Below are 13,513 nucleotides of genomic sequence, written 5' to 3' on the forward strand. Positions count from 1 at the left end.
TGGCTCCTTCCACAGTTTAGCTATTGTGGACATCGCTGCTATGAACATTGGGGTGCAATGTCCTATCATTCCACTATCATTTCACTACAGCTGTATCTTTGGGGTAAATACCCAGTAGTGAAATTACTGGGTTGTAGGGTAGCTCTATTTTCAACTTTTTAAGGAACCTCCCCACTGTTTTCCTGAGTGGCTGCACCAGTTTGCATCCCCACCAACAGTGCAAGAGGGTTCCCCTATCTCCACATCCTCACCAAAATTTGTTGTTTCCTATCTTGTTAATTTTAGCCATATTTACCAGTGTAAAGTGGTATCTCATTGTGGTTTTGATTTGTATTTCCCTGTTGACAAGTGATGGGGAGCATTTTTTTTTTTCATGCGCTTGTAGGTCTTCTCCGTTCATGCCTTCTGCTCATTTCTTGACTTGATTCTTTGTTTTTTTGGGTGTTAAGTTTGATAAGTTCTTTATAGAACTTGGGTACTAGCCCTTTATCTGATAGGTCATTTGCAAATATCTTCTCCCATTCTGTAGGTTGCCTTTTAGTTTTGTTGACTGTTTCCTTTGCTGTGCGGAAGCTTTTTATCTCCATGAAATACTAATAGTTCATTACTGGTTTTGTTTCCCTTGACTTTATGGACGTGTCTTGCAAGAACTTGCTGTGGCCAAGGTCAAAAAGTTTGCTGCCTGTGCTCTCCTCTAGGATTTTGATGGATTCCTATCTCACATTTAGATCTTTCAACCATTTTGAGTTTATCTTATGTAAACTTAACTGCATTTTTTTAACTTACTGCATTTTAAAATGTTTCCTTTTAAAGTTTGTTTTGTGAGATAGTTTTTATCATTTATCAAGATGGTAAATTAGCATTTTTTCCTCAGTTATATTGATAAATTATGTTTAATTGTGTCTAAACAATAAACAATATTTGCTTTGCAAGAGCAACCTCCATTAAATAAATGAATCCCTGTTAGAACAGTTAGTTTCTTCTTTTAATATACTTTGGATTGAGGAGTAGTATTGTAGTAAACTGATACAAAGCTCATTTATTTACCTTATATAGGTCTCCCTTGACTTACAGTAGGGTTATATCCTCATAAACCCATATAAGTAGAAAATATCAATTAAGTAAAAAGTGCACTTACTACACCTAACCTGCAGAATATCACAGCTTAGCCCTAGGCTACCTTAAATGTGCGTAGAACACCTATATTAGCCTATAATTGGGCAAAATCATCTAACACAAAACTACTTTACAATAAAGCATTGAATATATCTTGTAATTTATTGTATACTTTACTGAAACAGAATTGTCATCTGGGTACAGAATGGTTGTAAGTGTATTGGTTGTTGATCCTCAGTGTAGCTGACTGGGAGCTGTGGCTTGCTGCCTCTCCCAGCATCATGAGAAAGTATTGTACTGCATATGGCTAGCCTGGAAAAAGTCAAAATTTAAAATTCCAAGTACATTTTCTACTGACTGTTTATTGAGTTCACACCATCATGAAGTGGAAAAATCCTAAGTTGAACCATTGTAAATTTGGAACCACCTGTTGAATTCAACTTGGATTTGTTTAGCAATTTTGCTTCTATATTTTTAGTAAAATTTAACAGTTGTTTCTTTTTTGTTTTGTTTTAAAACTTCTAAGTGAATACCGTATAAGGGATAGCTAAAAGACTGGAGTGAAAGTAATGCTGAAAATTCTAGCTTATATACAAATCTTGGCTTTTAAATGTTTCTATTTCCTTAGTAGTAATTTTGAGAAGTAATTCTGAATCAGTGTGACAAATGTTTATTAAACTCTGTGGGGAGATAAAGAATATATATAGAATTTAAAAATGATTGTAGGGATCCCTGGGTGGTGCAGTGGTTTGGCGCCTGCCTTTGGCTCAGGGAGCGATCCTGGAGACCCGGGATCGAGTCCCACGTCAGGCTCCCGGTGCATGGAGCCTGCTGCTTCTCCCTCTGCCTGTGTCTCTGCCTTTCTCTCTCTCTCTCTCTCTCTGTGTGTGTGTGTGACTATCATAAATAAATTTTAAAAAATTAAAAAAATGATTGTAGACTAGAGATGAAATATATGTGTGAAATAATTCTAAAAATATTTGCTAAATAATACATTAGGAAGTCAACTCTTTAAAAAATGTCATTGGTCGAATAATGTCCCCCATAATATAAAAGTTTACCTTTGGAAATGGCCTTCTATATGCTAAAAGTATGTTAAATTCTGTTGCTTCCAGTTTTTGAAAATATTTAAATACTACCTGTTTGAGTATACAATGTAGATCAATAATCAGAAAGGGAAGATTGTAAAGTTAGATTGATATGCCGGGAGAACATCTCAGTGGACACAGTGTAGTAGTCTCTCCTTATCTGTGTTTTTGCTTGCTTTGTTGTTTCCTGTCACTTAACCACTTAACCACATCCAGTATCACTTAACCATAGTCAACTGCAGCCCAGAAGTAGATGATCCTCCTGACAAATCATCAAAAGTTCAATAAAAACCTAATGTTACATCTCAATGCCTACATCATTCACCTCGCTTCATCTTATCACGTAGGCATTTTATCATCTTACATCATCACAAGAGGGAGGGTGAGTACAGTACAATAAGATATTTTAAGAGAGAGAGGCCACATTCACAATTTTATTACAGTATATTGTTATAATTATTCCATTTTATTATTAGTTTTTGTCGTTAACTCTCTTACTGTGCCTAACTTATCGATTAAACTTCATCATAGGTATGTATATATAGAAAGAAACATAATATACATAGGGTTCAGAACCATCTGTGGTTTTCGGCAGAAATCCACTGGAGGTCTTGGGATGTATCCTCTACAGATTGGAGGAACAATTGTGTATGTTTGGAGGCAAGCACGAATCAACTGTGCCAGGAAGTTGATACGTAGCATTGTAGAAATGGAATACTAGGGTCAGATTGGGCTGGTAAGAGAAACAAGCACAGATAGAGGGAGTGGTTCAATACAAGGATGCCCTTGAATTGTTTAACTTGAGGTTTCTAATGGGTTATTAAAATCTCCATCTCAGTTCTGTCTTGCTAGTCATTTCTCTGAGTGATCTGGATGAAGGTGGGTGCCAAGTCACAAACAGGCTACTTGTGGGCCACCTGTGCTTTGCTGGACCTGTGAGCTTTTGAAAAATTTTAAATAGAATCCTGCAGCATTTAACAATGAATAGATCTCTAGTAAAAATTCTGGTTCCCTTGTTTCTTACAGAAATTGTGAAGTTTCCCATATTCCCCATGATAAAAATCAGCTGGAGTTGAATAGAAGCTGTCTTTAGATGGAGCATTTGCTTGGCAATTTACCACAGTTCCCACCACACCCTGTTTCAAATCCAGTCTTTTTAGTCATGTATTTTGCTTGTGTGGATCTTTACACCCTCAATTTATGGGTCTCTTAATCACATTTGTGATATGTACACAGCTGGGAGAGATTGTGATTTCCTTGCATTGCAGACTGGGGGAACAAATCATCTTCGAGAACTAGGCAACAGTGCTCAAGAAGGATACTATAGTAGAATTTTGGGACAAATGTGTTCAGTGTTTTACCTATACTTTCTTATTTATTTTTCATAAAAATACCATAAAGAGAATATTGTTCCCATTATGTAGGTGTGGAAAATGAGTTCTGAGGTTAAGGAGTTACTTAAGTTTACAGAACTTGAAGAAGACAGTAAGAATTCATACCTAGATCTGTCGTAGTCTTAAATCATGTTTTTCTCAAATCACTCTGAATAAGTACAACTGGCATTTGTTCTAAATACTCAGCAGTATACTTACAGGATTAGGGAAGTCTTTGATAAAAAATATTTGTGATAAACAGTTATGGAGTTATAATAAATTGAGCTTATTGCATCAACTCAAATAGGCTATTTCTACAAAAAAAATCACTGGCTTGTTTTTGGTCTGCATTAATTGATGGACTATATTCACTGTGAGAGAATAAGTATACTGTTTCATGTGTACACCATTTGGATTACTGGTCTCTGCCTATAGTATATAGAAAAAGTAGAGCTTGTTCAGGACCAAGTGATACAGATGGTGAAAATACTCAGGATCAAGGCATGTGAGAAACTGCTGGGAGAATGGGAAGAGGTTTCAGTTAAGGCTTTTATTTTCAAGCCCCTGGACCCAACCTAAATTGGCTTAAGCAAAAATGGGAATTTATTGGCACATAGCTGAAAAGTCTGTGATATACGAACCCTGGAGGAGCACAAATAATTTCATTAGATGTGGTTAACAGTAAGAAGCTTATGTGGATAACAGCAAAATAGCCCTATATCTTCACTATAATAATACAGGAGGAAAGCAGGAGATGATGAAGCTAGAGAGGTAGGCAGCCCAGATACATGGATTTTTGAGGCTTGAATAAAGGTATACATGTATTTCTATCTGTCCATCTATCCAGAGAATCTGAATCTCAATATTGTATGGGATTTTAAATTTTAACTTTAACCATGTACCCAAAGATCACACTGCAAGAGAAAATACCCCAAGGATTTTCCATTCCTCTTGTAATAAAATCCAAGCTTTTTATTCTGGCCTAAGGAGTTGCATCCACTCTCAGGGAATGAAATCTTTCTCCTTCAACTCAAGCAGAATCCCTCCTCCTGTCTTCTTGTCCTTAATTCCTTGTGTCTGCTCCAAGATCATGTCAATAAATGGCTCCTCAGCTTCAAACTCATTCTCTTTAGTGGCCTTTTCCTTTAATCATATAAATGTGTCTTTTCCGCTGAAGGGAAACAAGACAAAACCAAGCCAAATCAACCAGCCAACCAAATGATGACAATAAGAATGACAGCAACAATAAATAAATACCCTACTTTCACTCAGACTTTCTCTGAAACTGTAGAAAAGATTTAGGATCATAGAATATGCAGTTATTTATGTCTTGCTAGTTTGGGATTATTTAATACATGACTGCTGGTGTATTAGTACTCCTCAGCTATGCAAAGTAAGTGTTCTAGAGTAAGGTGCAACATAGAAGAGCAGTTCCTCATACTGGGAAAATTAGTGAAAATCACTGGTTCATAGAGGAAGAGAATATTTGACAGAGTCAAGTAAGTGGATGTTTAAATTATTATTGGAAGTGTTATTTAGTGAGTGAAATGATTAATCTAGAATATTTAGGTAACAACAGATTATAGCTTTGAAAATAAATACATAGGAATGGACAAGGATGGATGTATCATTACCCATGTGGAACAAAATACCAAAAGATGATTAGAATTAAGATCATGACTTTTCAATGAAGATCATGTGTAGAAAACCATTCATGTTTATGCTTAGGGAAATGGAATTTGTTTCAGTCTTCTCCGGTGGTTTTGGTACTCAAGATTCCCTCACTGGCAGTTGTTACTTAACATGATCTCAATGAGATAAGAGATGAGCAAAGAAAGTGATAAACCAGACCAAAGAAGCTGCTTATATACTCTAGAATTTCCTTTATGTCCTAGATGTCAAAATGTGGTCTGTCTTTTGAAAAAAAATCATACCTTAATGAGGAAATAACTTGATTTTAAAGACTCCATTAATCCTATCCCAAGACATTTTCTTGGTGTTTACCAATGAGTTTAGGCTGAAAACCTGTATCCTATTTTTGTCCAGAACAGTTTCAAGGTCATTTAAATTATTCCAATGCCTCAAATTCAAGAAAGTCTTAAAATGTTCTAATAAGTTTCTAGAATTAAATCAGTAAAATGAGTACACTAAGGACTCCCTTTAGTTTGAAAATTTACTCTGACTAGGAGGTTTTTCTGATGTTGAAAGTTATCTATTTTAGAGATTAAGTATTGTTGGCATTTTATTCCTTAACTTTTGACACAGTTTATACTTTTGGATATGTAAGACTTAGACCTGTTTTGTCAGGGAAGCTTCTTTTCTTTTTCTCCCCACCATACTCAACTCCCTATTCTACTCTCAAACCTTGCAAACTAAGTTTCTAGTCAACAATTACCTGCATCTTTGGGAGCTATAGTGTATTCTCTTTTTCTAGATGTTACCAATAGTCAAATTTTACTGATATGATTTTTTTGCTCATCTCTTTTTCTTTGCTGTTAGTCATTGGTGGGGCAGGTTGGGGGGAGGTGTTGTCCTTGTCCTTAAAGGGATTTTATTGCTATTAATGAATTGTTTTATAATTATTTACTATTTTGTCAAATTTGAGGACAGGGGCTGATTCTTACTCATATTTATTTCTAACATAGTTCCTGAATAAAGTAGACATTCAATAAATTTTGTCAAATTGATTGCATACATATCATCTCTGGATTCAAAGGGACTAGGGAAAGCATCAGTCCTTCTTTGTTTGGAACACTAACTAGAACAATGCCTTTCTAATTCTAATATATATTGTGTTCCATTTAAGACATTACAATAAAATATAGAAAAGAAGATGTGTACATTATGCAAAAAAGAAAAAAGACCACAAAAACCCAATATACATGTGAAAAGATATTCTATCTCACAAATGGTTAAGGATGTACAGATTAGATTTTTGGGGGAGGCTCAAGCTTACAATAATTAAGAAGATTAATATCCATACTAGTAATAAAAGTTTGTCAAAAGATGTGCCCTCACACATTGTTGTTGTGGCTCTAAGTTATAATCATTTATAATTTGGAACAGTGATCATTAAAATTTTTTTAAAAAATTGATTCAATGATTACACTACTGGGAATTTAACCTATAGAAATCCAAGTGCCATTATGGAAAGGTATTTGTGTAAGAATGATTATTGTGTCGTGGTTTGTAACTAAAAGGGCGGGCCACCTGGGTGGCTCAGTGGTTGAGCGTCTGCCTTTTGCTCAGGTCCTGGGGCCCTGGGATCGAGTCCCGCATCGGGCTCCCCATAGGGAGCCTGCTTCTCCCTGTGCCAGTGCCTCTGCCTCTCTCTGTGTGTCTCCCATGAATAAATAAATAAAATCTTTTTAAAAATTTAGAAATAAAAGAGAGAGAGGGAGAAAGAGAGAAAGCAACCTAAATGTTGATCTTACAGACGAGTGGCTGAGTAACTATGATACATCCAAATCAGGTAACTACAAAAAAGTAATGATATAGGACATTGTTATTATCACATAGATCATAATAAGCAAAAAAAAAATCAAGATATAGAAAAACATATACTTTTATAAATGGAAATAAAACACTAATGGAACACCTAATATTCCTATTATGATATTTTCAAACTAATCAAAACAGAGATATTTAAACCAGTTAAAACCAAAAGATTATAGCAGTGTAAAACCTGGGTTTCTTATGCACAGGACAGAGTCACCCATGTGAGCTTCAGGATTGCTCACTGAGACTGTGCTTTGGAGAGCAGAAAGCTCTGGCATCCAGCCAGAGGTTCATGGGTCTTTCCTCCAGTCTGGCGACTGCATTAAGAGCAAGGAGGGAGTCAGATCCTCAGAGATAGCAACATTTCTCTCTTTTATACTTCCTAGTTCTCAGTTGTTTAGCAAATTGTCTCTTACTTATTTAAGATATGTTCTGAACTTGGATCAGAAATTGACATTTCAGTTGAAGTTTGCTTATGCTCATTTTTTTTACCTTACTCATTAAAATATCAGCAACAATCCTAAATTCCAAAAGAAAAACAAACAAGCTTCAAACAGCAAGACATCAGTATCTGAAAATTTTTGTTAGTGCTATTTTGTCCCAGGGTAAATCAGTATAGATGTAGAAACTATATCCATATATCCTAAGGTGGATTATTGGTTTTGTTATTAAGACGATTTATAAAGACTATTTTCTTCTTAGTGAAATATCTGGATATATGAGACAAAATTTACTTTTGACTCGCCTTTTTCAGGTAATTGCCTCCATTCTACGTCATCTGTGGAACATAATCAGGGTTATCCTTATTGTAGGCATAGTCATCTGCAGTATTTTGTTGTGAAAGTCAGGGCAAGCAGGTAAGTAATGCAAGGCATCAGATAGCACTGAAAAATAAGCTTGAAAAGGAATTTTAAAAATAGATAAAATGCAATTAGATTACTTTAGCTAATTTCATAGCTTTGGAGATCTGAACTGGATTAACCATATTGCAGTGTTCTAATGACCTGTGACCAATGACAGGAGTATGGAATTGCGTAAAGTTTCTATGACAAGGCATCTTTCTCCAAGACTAACAGCCACAACATTAAGGTCTAAAAGCCTCCTCCAGGGTCTCAGTGAAGTCCCTACTGCTTCTGGGAGAGGCTGTCTGATGGAACTGTTTCAAATTGCTCAATAGCCTTGCTAATCCTGCCTGTCTCCAATCACATACTCTGAATCCATATTTTTCTCACTGTGGTAAGCTTTCCAACTACTTTTCAGATAACCATACGTGATATTTGGAGTGGATTGACGCTTTTGTAATAGTAAAATGGTAAAACCGTGCCTGAAATGTATGTCATTGTGGATACCCTTAATTATTTCAGTGGCAAAGAGAGAACGTTTTATATTCAGAGAAAATATCCATTTACTTCTTGGGTGCTTTGTGAAACCATAGAGGAAAAAAAATGAGATTACAGAAGAGATAGATACTTTTTCTGTGATGTTGATCATATTCCCTTACTTACATTCTTTCATAATTAATTTTATTGCTCTTAAAAATCTAAACTTTTTTAAAAAGAAGTTTCATTCATTTATTTGAGAGGGAAGAGAGGTGAAGGGCAGAGGGAGAGAGAGAGAATCCTCCAGCCAGCTCCCCACTGAGCACTGAGCCTGAGGAGGGGCTGGACCAGGACCTTGAGATGATGACCTGAGTTGAAATCAAGAGGATGCTTAACTGACTGAGCCATCTAGGCACTCCTAAATTTCTTTTGAAATGCAATTTTCAGCACTGCTATATCCATGTTCATTTTTTAATTTAGATTCTAGTCTATACTTAATTCAAAGCTATAGAAACTCCACGAGCATGGCTGAAATAAAATAATTGTAGTATTATATTACTTAGCAACATTTTATTCTGTAGACTTTCTTTTCCCCCTTGGGATTTCAGTACTTACTTGGAGAGTTTTAATCAACATTTATTTGTTTTTTCTTTTCTGGAGTGACATTTTAAATACTTCTAAGATTTTAATTGGATAAGAGACATGAGCTCTGAGCTCTGCCTTTTTCTTTTTTGTATGTTATACAGACATTATTTCAGTTTACTTACAATTAATACATAATTTATTACTATAAATTAATAATTAAAGGATAATTAATTAATATAATTAATAAATGAAGGATAACCCACAAGCTCACTGCTTTAGATGATACTACTATTCAGATATTTAGTATTTTTTTAATTGGTCTAAGGTAAATATTATTTTTGTACAATATATGAAAAGTGAATTTGACAAAGAGTATAAATAAGATGTTGTGAACACTTAAAAAGACCAAATATTTGAACAACTAAAAAACATGGGTATGAAAAGGAGTGATGTAACTACGTAGACTACATAGTATTCCTAGGGATCTATTAAAATTAGTCCAAGGAAATTCTTTTTTTTTTTTTTTAATTTTTATTTATTTATGATAGTCACACAGAGAGAGAGAGAGAGAGATAGGCAGAGACATAGGCCGAGGGAGAAGCAGGCTCCATGCACCAGGAGCCCGACGTGGGATTCGATCCCGGGTCTCCAGGATCGCGCCCTGGGCCAAAGGCAGGCGCTAAACCGCTGCGCCACCCAGGGATCCCAGTCCAAGGAAATTCTAATATGAACATCCTATTAGCATTTGAATGAATTTTGAATATACTTGAAAACAAATTTATTATTGAATTCTTAATTTCACTCTTTTCAGCATTTCAAAATAAGTGACATCTTTATCCAATTAGTCTGGATTAATATATTTCTGTGCATTAATGTTGCTTATTTTTAATGTACTTGTGCTCAAAATATATAGTGTTTAATAGTCAATTTTACAGATAACTTCTTTTTTTTCTCATAGGGATAGATCATCATTAAAAACTATCAATGTAACTGAAGCATCACTAGAGTTCTCAGATTTGGACTATGATGTTGAATATAATGCTTATGTAACAGCTAGCACCAGGTTTGGTGATGGGAAAATGAGAAGCAGTATTATTAACTTTCGAACACCTGAGGGAGGTGAGTTCTTTTGGATGTAGGTCAAGTAAAAGAATAACCTGCTCAGAAAAAAAAATAAGCTTTAAATATCAAAATGAATTAGTAAGCCTAATACCTGTCATCATTTTGGAGGCAAACTTGCTTTTTGGTCACTTCCTAGCTGTGTGATGTTCGGAAAGTTAATCTCTCTGTGCTTGTTTCCTATTTGTATTAAGAAACAATATATACCTATTTTATAGGGTCCTTATAAAGATTAAGTGAGTTTATATTTGTAGATGCACTCAGCACAGAACTTGACACTTAGTATGCATTTATGTATTTCCTAAATGAAACAAAATAAAATGCATGAAATCAGCTCGCTACCTTTGTTCTCTAGTATTCAATTTCAAGATTCTAAGTTAAATTATAATTTCATATTATGTGTTTTATACTGGAAATTCGTTATGATGTTGTTTTCAAATACAGGGAGGTAGGCATGTTTTAGAGCTGGGATGGTGTTTTACGAGTAAGAAATCTATCTGTCCGCTGCCTGGATGTTGCATTGATACAGTGTGAGAGAGATGGTCCAATGAGCCTATCAATTTCATTTCTGACTTTTAATTAGCTGTTATTCCCAATTTAAATTTTCTTTTGAAAAATAATGCTCATCACTTATTAAAGACAGGTAAAAGAACATTTCAGACATCATTTGGAGCCACAAGTATAGTTTTTTGTTCAATTATTTGTTTTATAGCACCAAGTGATCCTCCCAAAGATGTTCATTATGCAAATCTCAGTTCTTCATCAATAATGCTCTTTTGGATGCCTCCTTCAAAACCTAATGGGATTATACAATATTATTCTGTTTATTACAGAAATACTTCGGGTACTTTTGTGCAGGTAAGAACTGAATTTTCTCCTGGTTCTTTATTTACAGTTCTTTATTTATAACCTTCAGTTTTATTGATGATGATATAGACTTAGCATGGTAGAAAAATCATTTATCTTACACTGATAATTATGCATAGATGTTTTATAAAACTCCCATTGACATTGAAAAAATGTGGTGGAAATATGTCAGATACATTTTAATCTAGTTATGCATGTTCACACATTTCAAATGTATTGCTAACGATGAAGCTACCATCTATTTAAAAATCTGTATATAAATATGGCCCTTAATTCCACTTACCCAAGAAGTGTTGTCAAAGGAGTTGATGGCTTAATTTACCATCAATTATTTCTTAGCTAATTTTTTCCCCTTTGTTTGTATACAGTATAAATAGTTTTCATGTTTGGATGTGTTTGCATATTTCTCTTCAATTTAAAAAATTTTCATCTGCTAGCAGGGGGGTTGTTATTATTATTTAACATTAGATGTAATAAAACCTCTAGGAATATGATTAACTACAAGTATGCAGAGCTTTAGGGTCGCACAGTTTTCTCATGTGAATGATAATGGTTATGGAAGTAGTTAAAATGCATTTCATTTAGAGAAGTATTTTCAATTCACTCAATAGAAATCCTTCATTTATCCAAACCAAATATTTTATAGAACTCTAATAGAAGAACATAGATAAGTCTTAGTAATTTTGAGTTGTCCAGTTGTGTTTGTGACTGACATCATTGATTTAACCACTAGAGTTAGTTCTTGGAATCAGCAATCTCAGGAAGTAGAGCATGCTTTATTGTATTATTTGCCTTAGTGTATCTATGCTGCAATTTAGGTTTGATCAGTAGAGTCAGAGCAGAATTTTGCCAGCTGTCTCAGAACTAACCTAGCAGTGAATAAGAGGAAGTCAAGGTTGGTTTGTTTTTTACATTCTGCTCAAGGCCATTTAAGGGTGAGGGTTGAATAAGTGTGACTACTTAAGACTCCATGCCAAAAGGAAAACTACTCTAATTCAAGACATGAAGGGCAGCCTGGGTGGCTCAGTGGTTTAGCGTCTGCCTTTGGCCAGTGATCCTGGAGACCTGGGATCAAGTCCCATGTCAGGCTCCCTGCATGGAGCTTGCCTGTGTCTCTGCCTCTCTCTATCTCTCTCTCTCTCTTTCTGTGTCTCTCGTGAATAAATAAATAAAATCTTTTTAAAAAAATACATGAAGATACAGATATATACACCATTATAGATGTAGATTTTTAAAACAAATACCTTAAGTGTGGAAGGAGAAAGGAGGATCCTTTTTTCCCCTTCTATGTACCTTAAACGATTTTTGCTATTCCTTTTGTTCTACTCTATTTGGAGGAAAGAAATGGGATTAGTGTGAAATTTGTTGTTAATTTTTATACAATGTTGTTTACAAATTTAACAACGTGTCTTTATGTCATGGAAGCCATTCAAATGCAGATTTTTCTTCTTTCATGCATTTAATAGAAATATTGCAGAGTGGCGTCCATAGTTCTGAATCTTAGCAAAGATTTTGTCTCTGCACAGTTTACTTTATGACCTGTATATAAAAAATTCTGTTTTGGTTCTCTTGGTCGACATCTAAATAATGAAGTGTAAACATCTAACTACGGTTTCAACATGATCTTATGAGCCTATTTATTCAAACCTGGGTATATGATACCATCCCACTTACAATTCATCTATCTTAGAAAATGTAATCTTTTATTAAATAACCTTAAGAATGCTTTTAAGTGTGACAGCTGCAAGAGGGCACAGGCTAATGATGTGAAAACAGTTCTCATATTGCTCAGAGTTCATCTGTGCCTTAATTTGTTCCTCAAGTTAGTGTTAGATACAGCATCTTCACTTCCATATTTTCTATTTTGAGTCGGGAGAATAGAAGAAGTCCTTGAAATAAAAATCATGTAGCAGAATAAGTGTATTGCTTTTTTCTTCCCCCTTCTCTTTCCCCTAGAACTGTGTAGAACACCTCAAGCATGGTACATCATAACCTGCTTTCCATTCCTGGTATCTGCTTACTTGTCTTAGCTCCTATACCATAGCAAATAACTTGAAGAAAAGGGTCATGTGACACTTATCTTTCCATCCCCTGAAGTCTTCCGGCACTGTATCATACATAGGTTTAGTGCTCAATATTTTTAGTTGAAGGAACATAAAATTATTATAATAGACCAACTTTACTTTTGATTCTTAGTTATAATTATGGAGCATTTGAACTTGAAATGATTTTTTTCCTTCTTCTTACCTTAGGGAATTTAATCTCTCTGCTACCATTTGTTCTTTTTTCCATTGTTGTACATTTTGTTTAGTGTGTTAACTCTTCTACATTTTCATTTCTATCCACTTACGTCCTGTCTCCTCCTGTGCCTGACACAGTGTCTTACTATACTAAAAGAATGCTAAATGAATAGTGTACTGGTTGATTAATCAAATTTGGAAGGTTTCACTTGTAAATGCATTTACATAGTAAGTCTTAGATAATTTGAGCTGAAAGGTATTTTTTTTTCCAAAAACAAATAAATGACTGAAGTAATCATCTGGATCAT

The 13,513-nt window shown here is 34.7% G+C and overlaps 1 protein-coding gene across 1 annotated transcript in view; it reads left to right on the forward strand.

Annotated features, from left to right (window-relative positions):
* Window positions 1–13,513, forward strand: part of PTPRQ (protein tyrosine phosphatase receptor type Q) — a 192,385-nt gene that overhangs the window by 52,926 nt on the left and 125,946 nt on the right. The window contains exons 18-19 of the mRNA XM_072724451.1: window positions 9,938–10,098; window positions 10,811–10,956. Coding sequence (XP_072580552.1) covers window positions 9,938–10,098; window positions 10,811–10,956 — 307 coding nt within the window. The remainder of the gene's footprint in view (window positions 1–9,937; window positions 10,099–10,810; window positions 10,957–13,513) is intronic.

The sequence above is a fragment of the Vulpes vulpes genome, chromosome 10 (genome assembly GCF_048418805.1).
Source record: "Vulpes vulpes isolate BD-2025 chromosome 10, VulVul3, whole genome shotgun sequence".
NCBI classification, from domain to species: domain Eukaryota; kingdom Metazoa; phylum Chordata; class Mammalia; order Carnivora; family Canidae; genus Vulpes; species Vulpes vulpes.